General features: G+C 42.5%; 1 protein-coding gene across 1 annotated transcript in view; it reads left to right on the top strand.

The window, feature by feature from the left end:
• Positions 1-20,812, top strand: part of GRB2 (growth factor receptor bound protein 2) — a 49,212-nt gene continuing 28,400 nt past the window's right edge. The window contains exons 1-2 of the mRNA XM_083487390.1: positions 1-201; positions 6,326-6,570. Coding sequence (XP_083343516.1) covers positions 6,358-6,570 — 213 coding nt within the window. The 5' untranslated portion in view covers positions 1-201; positions 6,326-6,357. The remainder of the gene's footprint in view (positions 202-6,325; positions 6,571-20,812) is intronic.

Here is a 20,812-nt window from a genome sequence, read left to right as displayed (position 1 = left end):
GTTACGGAGGTTGGCGCTTGCGCTTTTTCTTTCGGCGGGGGTTACTTCTCGTTCCCTCGCGCGTAGTAGTAGTAGCCTCGCGAGAGCGGTTCGTGAGGGCAGTAGCGGAAGCTCTCCCGGACACTCCTACTGAGGAGGAAGAAGGCTTCGCAGGGGGGAAGAAGAGGGGGCCGCTCGGAGCGGAACCCTGGCGGGCTTGCGGTGAGTCGGAGCTCCGGGGCGAGGGCGGAGGGAGAGACGGGGAAGAGCCCCAACAAGACACCGGAGCCGCCCTGGAGCCTCTGCCTTGAGGCTGACAAGGCGGGCGGGCGGCCCCTTTCCCCTCTTGTTCCGCCCCTGCCTGTCAAGGGGGCCCTGGCGCGCGTTCTTGCCAGCCTACCACTTGCATTGGGGGGGGGGGGAGGGAAGAGTTTGGTGCGCGCCCCTTAAGATTCTAAGAAAGATAACTCGAGCTGAGGGAGGCGGGCGAATGAATCCTCCCTTCCCCCCTAGCCCAGTAATGATTCACTTGCCAAGGCGGCCAAGGTCCCCCCCCCCCAGTCAATGACTCTATTTTGAGGAGTGGGCATCCGAAAGGGGGCATTTTGCTGAATTCATTGTTTCTTGTGTTGGTTTTTTGCTGCGGATGAATGTTAATAACGTGCACCTTATACAAAAACGGAAGTTGCAATAAATGCTTAAGCTTATCTTTAGAGTGATAAGTCTAAGCATTGACTTAAATGGGATTCTGATTCCTGAAGCCCGACCTGTTTTCCCGAACAGGTGTGCATTAGGATTGCTGTGTTATGTTGGGAAACAGCTTTTGGGCAAAAAGAAATAAAATGGTGCCACGCATTTAAATCCACAGATATTACTAGCAAATTCTGATTTGACATTATTGCCCGTGCATATGTTTTGCAGATGTCTGATAGTGTGAAAGAGAACAGATAGTTATTCACTAACTATGACTAAATATATATATTCTGTTACTGGCACAAGGAGGAAATGAACCATAGTTTTTGCTGCTGAAGATTTCACAGAACTTCCCCAAATAGTAATGATGACAGGCTGGTTCCTTAGAAAAAGCTGATTGACTTTACCACCTCTTGAGACCAGTTCTCTCTGTAGCAGTTTCTAGGATATGGTAGATAGTATAAGCAGTATAAGTAATTTTTCAACTGTTCAGAGTGCTCCATGCATACAAATGCTGAAAATGAATACAGAGCCAGCTTCTTCTGTGAAACAAAACTGGCAATTATTTGATAAATCACGACAGCTGTCACTTTTAGCATTTGAAGCCCGTGTGGGACAAACATGTTATTAATATGAGGGTGCTCTACTAACCCCAGGACGCGGGTGGCGCTGTGAACCACAGAGCCTAGGACTTGCCGATCAGAAGGTCTGCGGTTTGAATCCTCCCCCCCATGGGGTGAGCTCCCGTTGCTCGGTCCCTGCTCCTGCCAACCTAGCAGTGCAAGTAGATAAATAAGTACCGCTCCGGCGGGAAGGTAAGTGCAAAGTGCAAGTAGATAAATAGGTACCGCTCCGGCGGGAAGGTAAACAGCGTTTCCGTGCGCTGCTCTGGTTTGCCAGAAGCAGCTTAGACATGCTGGCCACATGACCCGGAAGCTGTACGCTGGCTCCTTCGGCCAATAAAGCGAGATGAGCGCCGCAACCCCAGAGTCGGTCACGACTGGACCTAATGGTCAGGGGTCCCTTTACCTTTACCTACTAACCCCATATTTAACCACTTGCCTGGTCACTGTAACCATTTAGGAATTTCATTTAGGCAACTGAGCAGACTACCAGAAGGTCTTTCCTCCTCCCTTTCAAACAAGCTGCCGATGAAGCCGTGAAGCACTTCATCCTTCCTCCAGCAACCCACTGTTTTGCAATATTGGGTGTGTAGGAGATGAAGTTACCTCCTACACTTGTAACATGGAAGCAAATAAGGTGGGTGGTGGAGGGAAGGAGCATCCTTTTCCTATGCTGCCAGCCTGTTGGGTTTCTGCAGTTGGCAATGGGCAGGTGAACCTCCTGTGCATCTAACATAATGGGTTGGTAGCAGAACAATTTGTCTTCCCAACCACCGCGTTTTGGACACACAGGCAGAAGTTTTGCCTCCTGTGTCTCAAGTACAGAAATGAAGTGTGATGGTGGCAACCACCCAATTTGCTTATTCATGTATTTTTATTTAACAAAATTTATATACCACTTACTCAAACTAAATACTTCTAAGCAGTTTACAAAAGACAATCTAAAATATTAATTAAAAAGACCAATAAAGCCCAACATTAAGAACAAGTTACATAATGAAAAGAGAAAACAAATTCCATAATTTAAAAACTTGACTTCAAAGCTTGGCTTTAAGGTAGATGAACTGGATGGGACTTCACCTCCTGCACATCTAGTGCAGAAACACAGCAGGCTGGTGGAGAAGGGATGCCTGTCCTGTTCATTCAGCACATAAATCAAGCAGTCTGGCAACGGGGCCATCCCTTCACTGCTAGTTCACTATGCTTCTGGGCTGACCACAGAAGAGGCAAAGCATCTTCCAGCACACTTAAGCATAGAAACAAGGCCAGCCAGCAGAGAGGTGGCTTTTCTTCCTCTTTCAGCCTGCTACATTTCTACCCTGCAAACAATTTTTATTTGCCATATGAGGGGCTGGGAAAAGAATTACAGAGTGCTACGTCCATTCTGCACCATCCCCTTGTATGAGTTAAAAGTAGGGGAACAAAACAAATCAGGCTAGTAACTTTGGGGGCTGTACTATTCTATGATCCCTGTGGGCATGTCCCTTTACCTTTTTAGGGATGGAGAAGGGGTTATGCTTGCCCCAGTACTACTGTAGCTCTACATTTCATCTAGCCCCTTCCACCTCTAAATAAATACATTTACTACCCATCTATATATGAAGTGATGCTGGCTTATGAATGGGAAGTTAGCTTTATAAAAAATTACTTGTTCCAAGTGAGTGGCTAATAACTAAGACCATTTGGGGGGGGAGGTATTTCAGGATAAAGTCCTCTTCATTCCCCAATTTTAATATACAGAGTATAGTGGCTTTCCCAGCTTTGCATTAATGAAATACTTGAGCAAAATTTTATGAGGTGATCTGTTAATTTTTGTAACATATATTGTTCTTGTGGTGTCTTAATCAGTTCTTGTGATTTTAAAATGTCATCATTTCAGTCCTAAGTGAATAAAACCAAAGAGTGACAGGTGTGAATACAAGTGTGACTTTACTTGCTGCAGCAACTTTGTGAATTTCTGTCATGTATTTAAAGTTGCCACAATAGCCACACTCATAGTTTGGTTTTTCTAGTATTGCTGTAATGTCCTGTTGGGTGCAGTGTTAATGTTAAATACTGTATGCAGTGTTAATTGTAAATGTCCATCTGAAATTAAGAGTGAGATTCCCCCCCGACTACTTTCTTCATTTTTTTCTTAGTTGTTGTAACATAGTTCTTGCAAGTCAACTCTTCCTCTAAGTATGCTGCTGTTCTTTCCTTATTGGTATGTATAGTAAGTATAAAACAGCTAGGATTAATTTGGATTGCTGTTTTGCAGGACAACCCCATTGAATTTAAGCATTTTGACTTAAGTGGCTTGGGCTGCTGTTGTGTTACTGCTTGTAGGACAGTCATCAACAATTTTGTTTTCAGTTTGGACTCTGATTGTCTTGTATAGATATTTTTCAAGCATTATGCTACGTGTATAATTAACCAATGCGTTCAACATCCCTGAATGAAGCTGCTTGATGGCCAGTGGCAACCACATATTTCTGGCAATCTCCCTGGCTCAAGTGCCCGAAAAAACTCATTTTCTTCCCCAAGTTCTCTGTGTACCACAAAAGCACAAGAGTGGTCTTGTCATGTTGTGCAAGAAAGATCCTTCCCTCCTTCCAAGTTATTTGTCATGCATAGATTAACTGGTGGAGTGGAGGTGGAGGAAAGGAGTCAGAATTGCATTTCCCAGTAAGTTTTGGAGACATTCAGAGGGAATAAGTGTACAATAAGAAGTTGGAGAGAGAGATCAGTGACCACCACATATAATATATGGCTGCGCAGGCCAGACAAGATTTGTGGACAGGTGACTTTCAAGGGTCTTTGTTTTTTTCATTTATGGGGGGCACAAATTTTGGCTTGGCTTTCTGCCCAGACATTTATTTGCATTTACCAGTGGTCTCATCCCTAGTATCCTCTGCCTTGCACTGAGGGACTGGGAAAGTGGTGGGGGTCTTCTTTCATTTATAGAGGATACAGAGAGGGTAACAAGCAGTGAGAGTTTCTTCAGTTCATTATAAGGTATTTCTGCTGTTTCTTGCTTGAAAACTGCATTGGAAATTAGTCCTCCAGAGTAGGAATCTGTGTGGACTGGTGTCAGATTTACTGCTCACCAGAGGGTTGAGGGCACCTTCCCCTGCAATCTGGTGCATGGATTTGTAGACAACTGGTAATATAGAAGAGTTGCAAATGATTTTCCTGTAAGAATGTGCTTGCATGGATTGTATAGGTTTTAAACTCCAATTCAGTGTTGGAGGTTTGCAAAACAAGGTGGTTCTTTTTCATATCCTTTTCCTATCTGGTGTGTGTATAAACAGTGCTAGTGATTCATGCATTCAGTTAAGATTTATTGAAATAAATGAGGCTTGGCTTATAATCCCAAGCATGCTTTTTCAAGAAAATTCATGGGGCTTGCTTACAAATAAATGTGACTGGTATTATAGTTTGGTGTGGGCTAGATCCAGACTTAATCATCCATTGAAATCATCATGTTAAATCAATTACTAAGTTCAATTTATTTCAGTGGGTATAAACTAAATATTACTAAGTCTGGATCCAACCCAGCATATATAGCTATGTGTGAGATGGCACTTAATATATGTTTTAAGAAATACATGATTTTGAGAGTCTATATGTGTATTGTATTGGAATGTCATGATTCAGGGGATTGTTGTTTCTTATGGTTGCCTTGTTTGGTTTTAGTTTAGTTGGGCAAGAGTCAAATTTTAATGCAGTTGGATTCATTGCTAAATATGAATGTGTAACTATTGGAGGGGGGGAACAATACTGCTTTAATTATTGGAAGAAGTGTGGCTTCTTCATGGTATGCTTTGGCAGGAGCACACTTAGTGATCACTTGGGTTTTTTTTCCATTTAAGGACACTTGACATCAAGAAACTGGTGTTCATATTCAGTTGAAAGTAGTGTCCCTTTGTTCAGAGCAAACATGGAAAGAATTGGGCTGCACTGGCTTTAATCAGTCATTACTTTTATAGAATATGCGCCTGTTTAAAGAGTGTTTCATCCACAGCAGTTCTGTTTCTCCAAAGCTTAGTATATAAGGACGAATGACTTGCGACTCTGCTGTGGAATCAGAAGCAAAAGCTATTTTCTCTTTCAACAGCCAGCAGGGGCACGATATAGCTGATAGCGAGATAGGGACAGATTACCGTATCTTCCCCTCATTGTAGATGAAACTTTCCTGAACCCTTTCGACTCGTATTTTACTAGTTAATAAAAGTTTCAGCCCGACGCTAAGTTTACTCGGAAATAAGTTCCCTCCCCCCCACCCGAATTTTAAAACCTAAGTATTCATGGAACGCTACATTCCAAAAGAAATCGGGGGAAAACCAGCCATGAATAATACCATAGGAAGTGGTGTGTGTGTGTGTTAACCCTCACTGCAAAACCAAGTGGGTAGTTGACCAGTACTTGGGAGTTCCTCCCGAACAGGGGAAACCCACATTACTGGGTGACTTACACGTTTCTCCTCGTAAGTAATTGGATAGGGGAATCCTCCTGATCTTTGACTTCGGGGGGGGGGGTTGTCGGATTTTTTCGGGTAATAGGCGCTTGCTCCTTGCAAGGAGGAGCGCCGTCCTCCGTGCTGCCTGCGGTAAGGCATAGAAGCCAGGCTTTGTGTGATGCACGCCTCGCCTTCAAGGAACAGGACGAGCGCTCAGCGGCGAGCAGCAGGAGCCGCTCTAGGGCTCTGAGGAAGGCTGGCTTGGCTTGGCTAGGGGGCGTGAGGGGGCCGGCCTTTTTTCTCTCTCTCTCCCTCCCTTCCCCACTTGCGCTTTTTTAATTATTTAATTTGCTTCGCCGGCTGGGAGTGCGGGGCGGGGAGTCCTTTTCCGGGCTCTGCTATTGGCCGCAGCGAATGCCACTCGGTGCTTCCTGGCAGCCCTCGGTGTGCCGAGCGAGCGAGGCTGCAGAAAGAGGAAGCGGCAAAGCGGAGTTGAGCTGAGAAGAGGAGGGAGAGGGAGGCTCAGGGTGCGGCCCCTGTCATTGATCCGGGCTACTTCCCTCAATGCTCCCGTCTCTTCCTCCCTTCCTAGGGCGGATTGGCCCTCGCTGACTCCCCCTGCCTATGCGAAAGACGGAGCCAGAAGTTGAGCAGGAAGGGCAGCGCGGACGAGAGGGAAGGCTGGACCGGGAGCCCCCGGAGAAGCTTCAGGGAGAACTCCGTTCCTATCCGCCTTCATCATCATTGCTGTCCACGAGCATGGAAGCCGTCGCCAAATACGATTTCAAAGCCACCGCAGACGATGAGCTCAGCTTCAAACGGGGGGATATCCTTAAGGTAAGTGATGCACAAAGGAGCAGAGATTGCCCTCTTGAGGCTTTCCCTGATATGAGTCTCTCCGCCCCCCCCCCCCGAAGCTCTATCGCATAATGGGCAACACTCTTTTATCTCTTCCCACACCCTTCTAAATTTGTCTGCTCTGTTCTGCTCATAGAGAGGCATTTTTTTTTTGATGGCACAGCTGTTCTAACGTTGTAAATGGAGTGTAACTTGGTTTATGATTGTATATGTTCCTGCCTAGTCTTCAGTTATTCCCTTGCCATATTTAAACCCCCATTTCCCTCTTCTAGGTTTGCTGGTGTCAAATATCTAAAAAGATTGTTTTGTCATGAGTTAGTACTGTTTAAAAAGCTTGCTCTGATTCTACCTTGTATACCTTGAGTCTGCATAGATATATTTTACCTTACGCAGTTCACGGTACTCTAGTTTCATTATTTATTTATTTGGATGGGTGCATACATATGTACATACTACACCTGCCAGCTGAAGGTAAAGCAGGCTGCAATCTATGAGATCTTATACCACAGTAATCTGTTTTAAGGTACCACAGGATTCTTTTGCTACAACAGAGTAACTGAGCTATCCTGTAGAGTTCTGTATGTCACCGTTTGGTCTGAACTCTTGGTTTGGGATTACAGGGTCTGAGAAGACTTAGACATCTTAAAAATCAGTAGTAATGGTTCTCAGAATCAGTTCTTATGTTCATTTTATTTAAAAGTAAAGATTTTGTTACCTTGGCATTGGGTTACATTGGATTATATTGGCTTCGTCTGGGACGTTTCAGTTGAAAAACTAGTTGGATTTAGATTATGGTATGTTTGACCTTTGTATGGCATGTAGTCCACAGTTGTTATTATTACTATTATTAGTTGCTGCCCTTCACCCTAAGGTCCCAGGATGGACAATCACATAAATAAAATGGTTCCAAAAATGCACATTTCAAGTGTCAAAAGCTAGGGTAAAGAGATATGTCTTCAGCATTTGCTGAAAGCTGTATATTGAAGATGCAGGCACACCTCTGTGGAAATGTTCCACAACTTCAGCAATGCCATAGGACATGCTGTCTCCTGGGCCACCATCCCCCTGAGTTTCTGAGCACTGTGGAGCAATGGAGCCTCCTCTGTTGATTTTAACACCTAAGGGGGTCTGTGGGGAAGGAGGGCATCAATGGGTGTATAGTGAAGACAAGCAGGAGTGATTGTGTCAGTTACTCTACACATCTCACCATCCCGCAGTGAGCCAAGAGCCTTGACAGGAGCATCAGCCATGCCAGCTTGAAAATCCCCCAAAGCATTCAGAAATCAGATTCCATCAGTCTCCAAACGTGCACCAACTCAATGGGTCTCTTGCACTTTTCAGAGTAGAGTAGCTATATACAGCCCAAACCTCACCAGGGATTAGTCTGTCCATGACAACAGACTCACAGCAAGCCCTTCTATCAATCGAGTATTACCAGTCCTCTCTTGGGCAAAGACCAGGTGAAAGGTGTTCCCAGTTATATGCTGGACCATTGATGTTCTGAGACAGCCCCATGTTTGCCATGGAGGTACAGTGGTGCCTCGCAAGACGAAAAGAATCCGTTCCGCGAGTCTCTTCATCTTGCGGTTTTTCCATCTTGTGAAGCAAGCCCATTAGCGCTATTAGCGGCTTAGCGGGTTTAGCGGATCAGCTGATAAGCGGTTTAGCGGCTTAGCGGATCAGCTGTTAAGCGGCTTAGCGGATCAGCTGATAAGCGGCTTAGGGGATCAGCTGTTTAGCGGCTTAGGATCAGCTGATAAGCGGCTTAGCGGCTTGGGGAAAAGGGGGGGAGGGGAAAAACCCGCAGGAACTCGCAAGACATTCTCGTCTTGCGAAGCAAGCCCATAGGAAATTCGTTTTGTGAAGCACCTCCAAAACGGAAAACCCTTTCGTCTAGCGGGTTTTCTGTCTTGCGAGGCATTCGTCTTGCGGGGCACCACTGTAATGAAGTGCTGAGCTAGTCCATTCAGCCTCGGCATAAATATTGAAGCTCCCCAACACCACCATGAAGGAGTCCTCCAGCACCACATCTGAAATTACCTTGGTCAGGGAGGTTGTAGAGCAATGAGGTGGATGGTACAATAGCAACACACCCATTCTCTTTCCCTCCCTCCCTGGTCCTGCACCAGAAACATTTTCTTCAACCCAAACATGATGTGGATTGGTTTCCTGGTGAGCGAGATGGAATTTTATGACACAGCTGGACTAACATAGGGCCATCCAGCGCATCCATCCGGGTCTCAGTTGTACATATCAACTCTGCCCCTGCACCAACATCAAATGGATGATAGATGTTTTATTCTAGATAGACCTGGCATGTAGCAATGACAACACCAAGATGGGGTGGGGGGTGACTGGCACCCCCCAATTCTGAAATACAGCAGACAAATGTAATAACACAGGAAGACCCTAATCCTTCTATAAAGGCTTATAGATAACAGAATAGCAGTACATAATTTTGTAGGAACCTGACAAAAGTCGTATTTATTTAAATAATTTAGAAATATTTACACCCGGCCTTTCTGTCTATCAGACCTCCACAGCAGCTGCTGAGAAGTAAAAATGAATGCACTGTAAAAATATATTTAGATGCAAGGGTGACTGAGGAAGGCATTGGGGGACAATGTAAAAAGCCCACTGTTCCAGCTTTTATTAAATTGCTCTACCAAATAAATTAACATTGGCTAAATATTAGGAATACAGTCATTTGATGTTGTGCTTGAAGGACAAGACATGAGGTTGGACGCAGACAGAATAAGTCAAGCTGGCTTGTCACTTGCCTTCACTTACCTCTTGTTCACAGGCTTTTTGTCTTCTTGGCAGGGTGAATAATAAATATTGGTATTTTGAATATTTCAGCCATGAATTATGTTCATAATTTTCTTGCCTTTCTTACCAATGAAATACAAAAACTTTATTTAATTTAAACAAATTTTTAAGTGGGACACGGGTGGCGCAGTGGTCTAAACCACTGAGCCTCTTGGGCTTGTTGATCAGAAGGTCGGCGGTTCGAATTTTTGCGACGGGGTGAGCTCCCGTTGCTGTGTCCCAGCTCCTACCAACCTAGCAGTTCGAAAGCACGCCACAAAGTGCAAGTAGATAAATAGGTACCACTCTGGCGGGAAGGTAAACAGCGTTTCCATGTGCTGCTCTGGTTTCGTGTTCCGTTGGAACAGAAGCGGCTTAGTCATGCTGGCCAAATGACCCGGAAAAACTCTGCGGACAAATTCCGGCTCCCTCGGCCTGTAAAGCCATATGAGCGTCACAACCCCAGAGTCGTCTGCAACTGGACTTAACTGTCAGGGGTCCTTTACCTTTTACCTTTTTAATTTTTAAGTTAAAAGCTTTACAAATTCTAAATGTTAGTAACCTGATTCATCATATTCCTTTGAAATGTGGGCTATGATGACTAATATACATTATTACGTTTTTGGAGAAAATGGAACAAAATGTTAGAAAAATAGGCATTGTGTTGAAGAGTAAGATTCTTTTCAGGTTTCACGTTAATGTGATTTCTGCTTCTGTATTGGGTACCATGGTAAAGTTGCTTAGCTGAAGACAATGCATTGAAGTCTCACAATTTCATTGCTTGACTGCATCTATTTCATTCTGCTGTGAATATGAATTTGGCCTCTGCTGCATGGAATGTGAAAATAAGCATTATGTTGATCCAAGAGCTGGTGTAGTGAGTAGTGGTAGACTTGGATTAACATGACCTAAGTTAAAATCCTGACACAGCCATGGCTTGGCCTCACAATAACCTAAGTAGGTTCGGCTCGGATATAACAACTTGGTTAAAAGCCAGGGATTTATGACCAAGCAAGTACTGCAATCTCTCATTTTAAGCTAAACCCCACTGGCACATGAGAGAGAAATATTTTAAGCATTGCTTATTTGCTGTTTTTAACATACCAGGCCCAGAAAGTGTAATAAAACCGAGACTATTAGCAGTACTAAGAGAAAGTTTTCAGTATTTACTCCTGCATAATGAAAATCATTTTGATGCTATATTTACCGGTAAGTGAAAGCTACTAATGCTTTACAGCACATTTGCTAAGCTATGTAGCTGTGCTAAAAAAATGGACATCAACCTGTGTAGTGCAGCCAAAGAGTTTGCATCCTACATTCACTGCCTCTTGCAAGAAATGGCTGTTGAAGTAGAACAATTTAGCCTTATTGATTCGTGTGAAAACTGTGAAATAATACCTCAGTAAAGACTTTCCTGTTTCAGGTTGGTTGAAAATTCAGTCAAGAGTTCTGGATCCTGACAAGTAGTCATCTGTGTAGTGATCATAATTACACTCCCACCACCCCAAAATCAATTCTCTTGTTCTTAAGCATGCCCTTGCAGTCTGCTGAGAACAGTAAGATGTTTTACAATTCCTTAGAGAGTACATCTGGAGGAAGGAGATTTTAGATTGTGAGGGTATGTGGTGTGAGTTATACTACACCTGGTCATTAACATATTCCTCCTTTGCAAATTTTGCTCTTTATGCCTTGCAACTTAAGTCTGAAGATGGAAATTGCAAAGAGGAATAAATAGAGACAGTATTAGAAACTGGGATATAAAAGCTAGGAGCCAAATAGCTTCTGGGACCTGGGTTGTGGGTGCCAAAACAGAATGACTAGTCGCCATGGGGGGGGCCCTCACCAACACTTTTTATTTATTATTTTGATAAGCATGAACTAATATGCTATTAACATAAGTGACACATTGTTAATATCACATTTTAAGCAGAATTTTTTAATGCATGTTTAATTTGGTGTTTACAATAAATATATTAGTACCGTACTTCAGTTTCGAAGACACTCTACTCTTTAATCTTAAACTCCTTAACATATTGTCTATCTTTAACATATACTTTAAGGCTTCAAAGCACATACATTTCTGTAATCCTTGAGTGTCAGCCAGGCACAAAAAATGGCACCCAGACTTTTTGAGGTGCTTGCAAATGGAGAATTTTTTGGCGCAAAATGGGCCTGGTACCTTGCTAATTTTGAACCCTGAATAGAGAATAGTATAAATGAATACATTATTTTATTTATTTTAAGAGTTATACTCTGCTTTTTGATGAAATTCATGAAGCTGTTTACAGTGTTTTGAAATACAAATTCTAGGTTTGCATTTTTTTAAAAAAATTCATTCTTCATTTGGCCACACAGGAGAAGTGAATACATGCTACTTCTGTGTATTTGACTGTCTTAGATAAATTATTATAATTACCAGTGAATTTATAATTGGTGTCTGATAAAACAGAACAATGGCATTCTTAAATTGCTACATTCAGAAATGGTGGTTCTCTATTTTTCTAAAAACGAATTGTTCTTTCATGTTCTTTGAGGGAGAAGGAAGGTCTATGGTACTGCTGTGCTATGTTGTATGAGTCCAGTCTGATTTTCAGGAGATAACTTGTCTTATGATGTCATATTCCCATTACTGCAACATACTCTTGTATTCTGAACTTGATTGAATAGCATTTGAACTACATCCATTAGCTGCTTGTGCATTAGTAACCTTATGGCAGTGTTCCAAAAGTGAATGAAGATATTTAACCTTTGACTCAAAACTGTGTAAACCAGTTCAGTACTGGCTTGTAACGTGTGTGTGTGTGTGTTAGAATGTTTTGTTTCTCTCTTAGAAAGTAGGCAGGATTTGTACAGTTTCGTTGGGAAGGTCTGTGGTACTGTCCCATGTTGTCTGGCAAGGAAATCAGAATTTTCTTCTTTGCTTAACAGATGGCAGTGATACTTATTTATTGCTTGTTTAGGCAGCATGCTCTGTGTTTTCTCCAAACTGCATTAAGCTGTAAATGTCCTCGTTCATAACTTTAAAAAAATTTTCCTGCCTCTCCTACAGTCAGAATAGTTCACAGTAACTAAACCTCAAAAAATCACTCTTATAAAAAAAAATCCAATCTGCAGCAGTTTCAAATACAGATTCCCCACACATCAGTTTCCAAATGCTTTCCTGAAGGGAAATATCTCCTCAAAGCCATCAGCAATGTTCTTGGCTCTGCCAGCCTTCCTATAATACTGCAGCAGCCACTGACAAAGCTCTGTGTTATGCAGAGGTTTTTCTGACCTCTCACAAAGACAGTCTAGAAAGCAATATATTAACTGATGATGAGACATGTAAGAGGTGAGAAAGGGATGTGGATTGTGGGAGACACACAAAAATCTCAAATTCTAAACCAGCACCTTGCATTGAGCCCAACAGGTTAGTAATCAGCGCACTTCCCACATTATTGGTTGAATATGCTCCCATCTCCCTGCAATATAAGGAAGTGAGTCAAAGTTTTATAGAGCATTTGAAGCTTCTGAGTCATCTTTAAGGCACCTAAAGCAAAGTACATTCACTACTACTATCTGAGATGACACCATGATATCCTAAGACGGGACACAGATTCCTGCTAAAGGTACAATTGAATTTGCCCTACTCTGTTGCTGCCACTAATGCCTCCTGGCCTAGTCCTGGAAAAATAGGAGCAAATCTATGCTGCAAGTGTGCTCTGATACACCAGTAACCATCCACTAGACCAGGGGTGGGGAACCTCTGACCTGCGGGCCAAACCTGGCCTGCAACGCTATTTTGAGGAAGCCATGCCCACCTGAATACCTGATGCCATACATGACATTAGGTGTGGGCCAGCTTAGGGCAGGGCTTCAAAGGGACAACCGGGAGCTTAAAGTGGGCTTCCTTTGCTGTCACAAGGAGTTCTCTCAGCTAATGGGCAGTCGGAGCACACTTCACTCAAAGAGGGGGAAGTGGTTTCCATTCAATGGAAGCTATTCCCTCCCAGTGCTGCTCTTCTCAAGCCTCTCCGAGCTATTCTTTTAAACTTCAGAAATTGGGAGTTTAAAGGAGTAGCACAGGGAGACTTGGAAAGTGATCCCATCTACCTGTCAAATTTGTGCAGGGGAGGGAAGGGGCTTAGTGGTTTGTGGAGGCTTTTTTTGTTCTTGTTATGTATTTTGTGTTTATATCTTGCATTTTTATGTTGTGAACCACCCTGAGATCATTTGACGAATTAATTAATTTGCCCTGCAGAAAGAGATTTCTCCACTCTGCACTAGATACAGATAAATATATCCCTTCCATAGCTTCCAGCTCATTTCCTGTGTAGATCTTAGAAGTTGCTATATTTCATAAAGAATATTTGTTGTACTTCCTCTTATAGGAGCCGAAATTCAAGTGCCTGTGGATTGCACCTTTATCAATGCTGTTACAGCTATTTTATAATTTGAATGAGGGGTATTTTTCACTATACATTTAGGGTTCTCTACTTACTCTGGGGTTCCTGCCGTCTGTAACTGGGTTTGCTCTATCTCGGTGTTCTCTATAAGGTTACAAGATGCTATTCCTGAGAAACTGTAATATATTTCTGGCAGATTTTTGTCCTTTTGGTCTCTGTGCCAGCTGGCAACTTTCCAAGTGGAAAGTGTGCTGATACTTTTGGTGTGGCATATGGTGTAGGAAGAGAGAATGAACATGCTGATTCCATCGACTGATAAGGGCACAAGTCTATCCCCATCTCCCCTCTTTTAAATACCGTGTGCCATCATACAGTAATATGAGAGAACCCTCGTAATATGAACGGGCATCTAAATAACGCACCACATTTTCACTACCCTACAAAATAACAATAGTGATAAAATTATGGAGAGTAATTAGAAGATTGCTGATGTGGAGGAGTTGAAGGTTTATGATCATCTACCATGACAGCTGATGAAAGCTGGACAATGATTGTCAAAAGGTATTTAGGAATATGTGATGTTGGAGACTTCTTGCAAGTGACACTGTTCAATTAACTGATAGAGACTCCATTCCTTTGCACCGTATTTTAGTGAATATGTTGACTCCTTGTGGGCTGAAGAGAAACTAGATGCAATTGTGCCATATTGGCCCCTTGGTTGATTTAATTGAGTCCTTAAGACTTCTTACTCTTCTGTACTGATGTCAGCTAATCTTTTAAACTTTACAGTCAAATGGTGTTCACGTGACAGTTTTTCCACTAAGTTTGTTCTCCTTCCCTTTAGATTAGACGTCAAATAGAGCTGTCTTGTTTCCAAAGAACTGGTGCTGATGCTGCATTTTCAGTTCCTGCTTAAAAGCATTTCTGAAGCTTCTTTTAGGGTTACATATTTGTGTGATGTGAGATGGATGTGGTGAACAAAGGGCAGTAGGGCTTCCCATCTATCATACTTCTCCTACCCCTTCCACAATATGACCTCCGTTAGTTGCTGCAGATTCATGTTTAGATTAGCAGCCAATTACACCCATTCTAACAGATTACATTCATTAAGGCAAAACTAATGTGTTTTCCATGTTGCAGACTTACATCCTTCCATTGCTGAGTGATGTTGGGTGAATCCTGCCCAGTGTTTTTAGGATTTATCAGTCTTCAATACCAGAATAGCAAAATATTTTACGATGGTCTTCATCTCAAAAATGTACTATAGATGTAAGAATGAAATTTGAGTTGGATTTTTTTTTAGCCGGACACACACACTTGTGTATTGGTTTTTCCTTAAATATCTTCATGACAGTTAGAGAAAGCATTTTAAGTATCTTCCTTGGAATACGACTCCTGCATCAGTAAAAGATACCTTCTTAAAAGTTAATGAATACCAAAAAAAGCAAAGATAAATAATATTCAGTCCACAATTCAGCTAAACCCCTGAAAAGAACATTTGAACGAGGCAAAAAATCTGGAAAAGACTTCCTAAGTGGAGAGCAAGACTTGGATTTAGTGTTTTTGAGATTCAGGTATAAAGCAATCTTACAGGAGAAAGTTTCTGTTCATAGCCCCCTTGGAAAATCGTTTTTTTGTGACTTTATTGGTCAACAACTATATTAGTCCTTAAGGTCTATAACTGAAAACAAAAACATTATATTTGGCTTCAGCTGGACAAACTAGCACCTAATCTTAAAGACAGGAATGTTAGGTAGGAATAATGTGAGGTGCATTCTTGGCTATGATCAAAGGTTAGCCTTAACAATTCAGGATGCACAGCAATGTGTATGCATAGTTCAAATGGCAATTGATATGAAATTCTTTTGCTTAAAGTGCCACAAATTCACTCTGTCCACTGACAGGCACCAGTAGGAACAGAGACAATACAAAGGGCATGTTAACCTGCATTTCTCACCCTCGCCTCCAAACTTACTAGGCACCTTTGCTCTTTGTGTCAGAAGACTAGGTTATACAATCAGTAGAATTAAGTGGCAAAGTGCTTTCTTTAAGTCCTACTTTAGACTTGTTTGTAGACTCCCCTTTGTAAATTCCCTTCATCTAGGGAAGAAAGCAGGGTAGATTCAACCAGAGCTTCGTTGCTACTCACACTTGGGGTGGGGGAAGCTTGAAGAGCTCTGTCTCCTCCTCTGTGTGGGAGAGTAGCTGAGTCCTTTGGATTGGAGACTACAAACAGGTGCCTGATTAAGTTTCCTGATCTGCCAGTTACATATCCCCCATGTTAAGTTATCATTTGAATGGTGGATTATGATAAATGGAAGTTTGAATGCCAAGTGGTTGGGGAGTATTTACGCAATAAGGTAATCCGAATAACAGGTAAATTAGATGTGCTCTCAGATGGGTCTCTAGGATCTGCATCTCCCATCTCCCAACCCACTGGGCTCGTCAGCAGGATGAAAGAGCCTGTGAATGCCCAGCTACTGCTCCCCCAGATCACTGGGACCCTTCTCGTGATCATCCTTCTCCAGCTTCCCAGTCTCCTCTCATTCCTTCTCTACATTCAACTACCCTTTCCAGAATGTGTTTGCCAGACTTCTGACAGACAGGATCAGGCAGGCCAAAGTAAAATCAGCACAAGGCTGCACTCATCTGGGATGAGCCTGGAAAACATTCATACCTGGTGTGGGAAAACTTGACTGCATCCCCTTCTGGGCAACTTTCCAGCAGCCCCATGCCATTGCTGAGCAGGGCCAGAGGCAAAAGTGAGCAAAACGGTTAGTGTGAATTTTACCTTTTGTGCATTAAGCTGGTTTCTTCTCATTTGCACATTACTCTTGATCCTCCATCTAGGCAAGCAAGAAGCATTGTCAGAATTCCAAGGACATGTTTGAGGAGGGTGCTGTCAGGGAACTGCCATCAGTGCCGGAGGGAGAGAGCAAAAGCCAGAGGGATTCCAAAGAGCGTCCAGGAATCGGGAGAAGCAGCCCATCTTCTGGGGAAGAGAATCAGTGTAGCACAAGTGGAGAAGGGGGGCAGATGGGGGAAGCGGCGAGGCTCCTTGCCTGGGACCAGCGGGGAGAGTAGGGGTCCTCCGTTGCCCACGCCCTCCTTGCGCAGAAGGCTTTCGCGCAGAGAGAGTAGGAGGAGACTAGGCGTCAAAGAGCTTCTTTGCTGGAAGAAGTTTATGAAACGCCCACTGATGGATTCTGCCAGCGATTGAGTCAGCCACGGGTAAGTGGCTGTCCGGACAGAAAAGGTTCACTTAGGCAACCCAGCCAGGTGTTTGAACCCAGCCGGGGAGATAAGCACCGGCTTACACACGAGCAACCCCTAGAACCATTACAGGTGCAAAGCAAGATTGGTGTGGGGTGTGGCTTAAAAAGATACGTGGCCTGTGGCAAGCTGGGGCTAGGTAAAGAGGCCTAGAGGACCACATTTGGCCCCCATCCCAGAAGTTTCGTATTCCTTCTTCATACAGAGACCATTTTATCCAAGTGCAAAATTATTGTGTGTGGTGTTTTGATGACGCAGGCAAAGCATTTGTATGTTGGAGCTCCTGTGGTGGTCTTTCAAGGCATAACTTTGTATTGGTAAATGATGCAAGTTACTGCTGAAGTTCACTAAGAAAGACACCATGACTTTGAATTCCTCTGAATTTAATGTTATAAGCGAGTAGAAGTTCCCCCTTCTGTGAACCTAATTGTTGCGTAGTCTCACTTTAGTTTTTCTTTTTCTTCATTACTTCCTTTTTTAGAATGGGAACTTCCACAGACTGGGTGCTTTGCATACCTGCTGTGTTGCTTCAGAGATCAAAGTAACTTGGTGCACATACTTTACATCTCCGTTCTGTAGGGGTCTTTGCTCTTTCATTTCCTTGGCTGCTCTGCAGCTAGCATTATCTGAAAAGAGAGTGAACAGTGGCAGCTGTAAACATAAGGATAAAGTCAGTCATTTGCAGTTTCTCCACATACCTAGATACATGAGCAGTTTAGCTCAGAGAACATTTTTGTGTGATTGAATAAATTATTTAAACAGGAGCAATATGCTTCATGAGCAAAGCTTCATGAAATTGCACAGGGGCCTAAGAACTGAAACTACATTTCTGGCCTGCAGCTAAGTTTATTCATTTGCATGTATATAATAAAGTAAGCTGACTCATAAAATGTCTGTAAAATACTGGCGCTCATCTTCAGGGTGCTTGACCCTGACACTTGACTAGCAGTGACTGAACAACTTTGATATGCTCTGAAGTACTATAAAATAAAACAGGTGTTTCCAAACAATTGACAGTATATTTAAAATGCTATCATTGCATCAGTGCTTCCATCGGCCCTTAAAATGTACAGTATCTTAATGGACAAACTGCAGCATGTACAGGTTTTTATACTATGGCAACAACTAAAGCAATTTTAGAAAACTATTTCTTTCAATCCAATTATGCTACACTTGTACTGTTAGTATTACACACTGGTATTTTTCTTGGGGGCAGGGAAGGTTACCCTGGTTATATAGGAGCCAACAGATCTCAGTAATTATAGTGGATGATTTGGGTGTCTGATTGAGATCTGAACCAATCAGATCTCATTTGTCTTGATAGCAGGACCTAAATTCAGCAATGCCAATTTAATTTGATGTTATTATGTTCAGTTTTCAAAAGCAACATGTCTGAAGTTCAGTTGCTGAACACTGGTTTCTTTTTTAAAGGGTGTTGTGTAAGAATTCCCAATTAACTTTCCCTTTGAGTAATAACACGACAGAGGAATTACTCAGTTCAGCGTGCTCAAAATAGATAACTACATCTGAACAGCTTGATTAGACTCTCAAATTAGTTTTAGTTTCAAAGCATATCAGGAATGAATCAAGTAGAACTGTCTTTATAGGAAGCCTGTTCTCTTTAGTGATAACCATAGCTCAGACTTAGTTTTGACCTGTGTGCATGCAGAAAACTAACTGCGGTCTATCAGTCCTCCAGGTGGTGGTAATGAAATGGAGAAAATCAAACAAGCCAGATTATACCTTTAAGGCAGGAGTAGGTATTTTAGCACAGATGTGGGGAACCTTTGGCCCTCCAGATGTTGCTGAATTTACAGCTCCCCTTATCCCTGGCCATTGACCCAAAGGTAGGTTGCTATTATAACTCACCTTTATTGAGTTGGAACTGGAATAGTGACACCTGAACTAGCTGTACCAGTTCATTGTGCTGCTTTGAACATGACCACCTTTAAGTGTAAGTGTGTAGGAAAACTACAGATGGCATATCATGTCTGATGCTGCAAGCAAAAGTGGTCCTCCCTTAGTTATTTCTTTGCCTTCTTTCTTCTCCCCTCCCCACTGGAATCACTGAGGAAGGAAGTCCGTATATGGATGAGCCATGTAATCTATCAATTTTTTTTGCTTTTTTGCATCTTGTAGCATGACCATTAAAAACAGCTACACTACATCCAGTACTTCATTGTCCAGCACTACTTAAGATGGAATCGAGTCCAAATGCAAACACACAAGCCCTACTGTTCTGCTCCAGGCACAAACAGAATTTCTATACTATATCTTCTGTATACTTCTCCGTGTTCCTCTGTAGCCTCTGGTGCCTCGTGGCTCATAGTGCTAAGTCACAAAACTTTGATCCATGTATTTGAAACACGGAATACTAACCAGTCTCTTGTTGCTCTTCATTAAAGCACAAATAGACTTCATGCAGTCTCCAAGAACGTATGTGTAGACTTGGGTTTTAAAAGATGTTCTTAAACATTTATCTTTTTAAAAAAATACCACAGTGTAGATAGGTTAAGGCTTATGATGATATAGCAAAAAGCCACTGAATCCATTATGTATTCTCCCAATGGTAAGTCTATAAATTAAGATTTCCGCCTCCCCCCCCAATGTATTACATTTTCCCATGAGAAGGTAAAGATAATTCTGTCTTTCCTCTTATATGTCAGACTCAATATGTGCAGGAAAATGTGTCCTGCTTGGTTCTGTAGTACAGAACTAAACAGGCTTTGTTTCCTCTGGACTACTTTTAAAAGGCTGTTTTGCCAGCAAGATCTTGTCCTGTTAAAATGCATATGCCGTTGAAAAATCAGCACATTTGTGTACAAAATGGATCAGAAAGCCTCAGGCTTCTGCCACCCCTTCCCCCTCCCAGTCTCCACACATTAGGACTTACCTGCGTTATATAGATCATTCTTAAAACCTGAAAAATCTCTATAAATTTACTGCTGGAGGTGGAATACTAGTAGACTAGATAGACTAGTGGTCTGACATCACTAGCATATTTTAAATATGGGAAGCTGGTGTTAAATGCCTTGCTTTACCTAAATGTTTTGTTTTTTGCATAAAGCTAACTGTTACAGAAAAGAATTGGTGATTAAGCGCTTGAAATGAAGCTGTACTAGAGTAACTGGCTTCCAGACAGCTGTTTGACGCTCTGTTAATTGAATAGCTGTACTTCTAATGAGGCTTTATGGTTATATATTAGCAGTGTTGTGATAAACCAGCTGGGCCCAACTAGTGTCTTGTCATAATGCCAAATATAAATGCCTTTTTTAACACTTTCAGATAAGGTGATAGCACTTCATTACAAAGCTACAGTGATATGAAACAAATGCTTGCTCTTAAAAACCTTGGGAGAGCTTTTTAGGTATATCTGATCCTTTACGCTAGGTTAGACAGAACGTTGGCTTCGTGGTAGTGGGATGGTTAAAAGCAAGCATCCATTTGTTGCTTAAATTGGCAGTAGAAGCAATTGTTCATTAATTACTTTTCCATATTACACACGCTTAAGTTAATGCCGTTCTGTGCATATATTTTTTCATGATTTTCTGATCAGGACCGAGGGATAGCTCAGTCAGTAGAGCATGAGACTCTTAATCCCAGGGTTGCAGGTTTGAGCCCCACATTGGGCAAAAGATTCCTGCATTGCAGGGGGTTGGTCTGGATGACCCTCATGGTCCCTTCCAATGCTATGATTCTAAAGTAGTGGGGACCATGAGATTTATACACCAGCAGGTGGGGAGAGTATGTGTATC

The sequence above is a fragment of the Podarcis liolepis genome, assembly GCF_965112155.1.
Source record: "Podarcis liolepis genome assembly, chromosome: 2".
Taxonomy (NCBI): Eukaryota; Metazoa; Chordata; class Lepidosauria; order Squamata; family Lacertidae; genus Podarcis; species Podarcis liolepis.
This window is presented reverse-complemented; position numbering and strand designations above follow the sequence as displayed.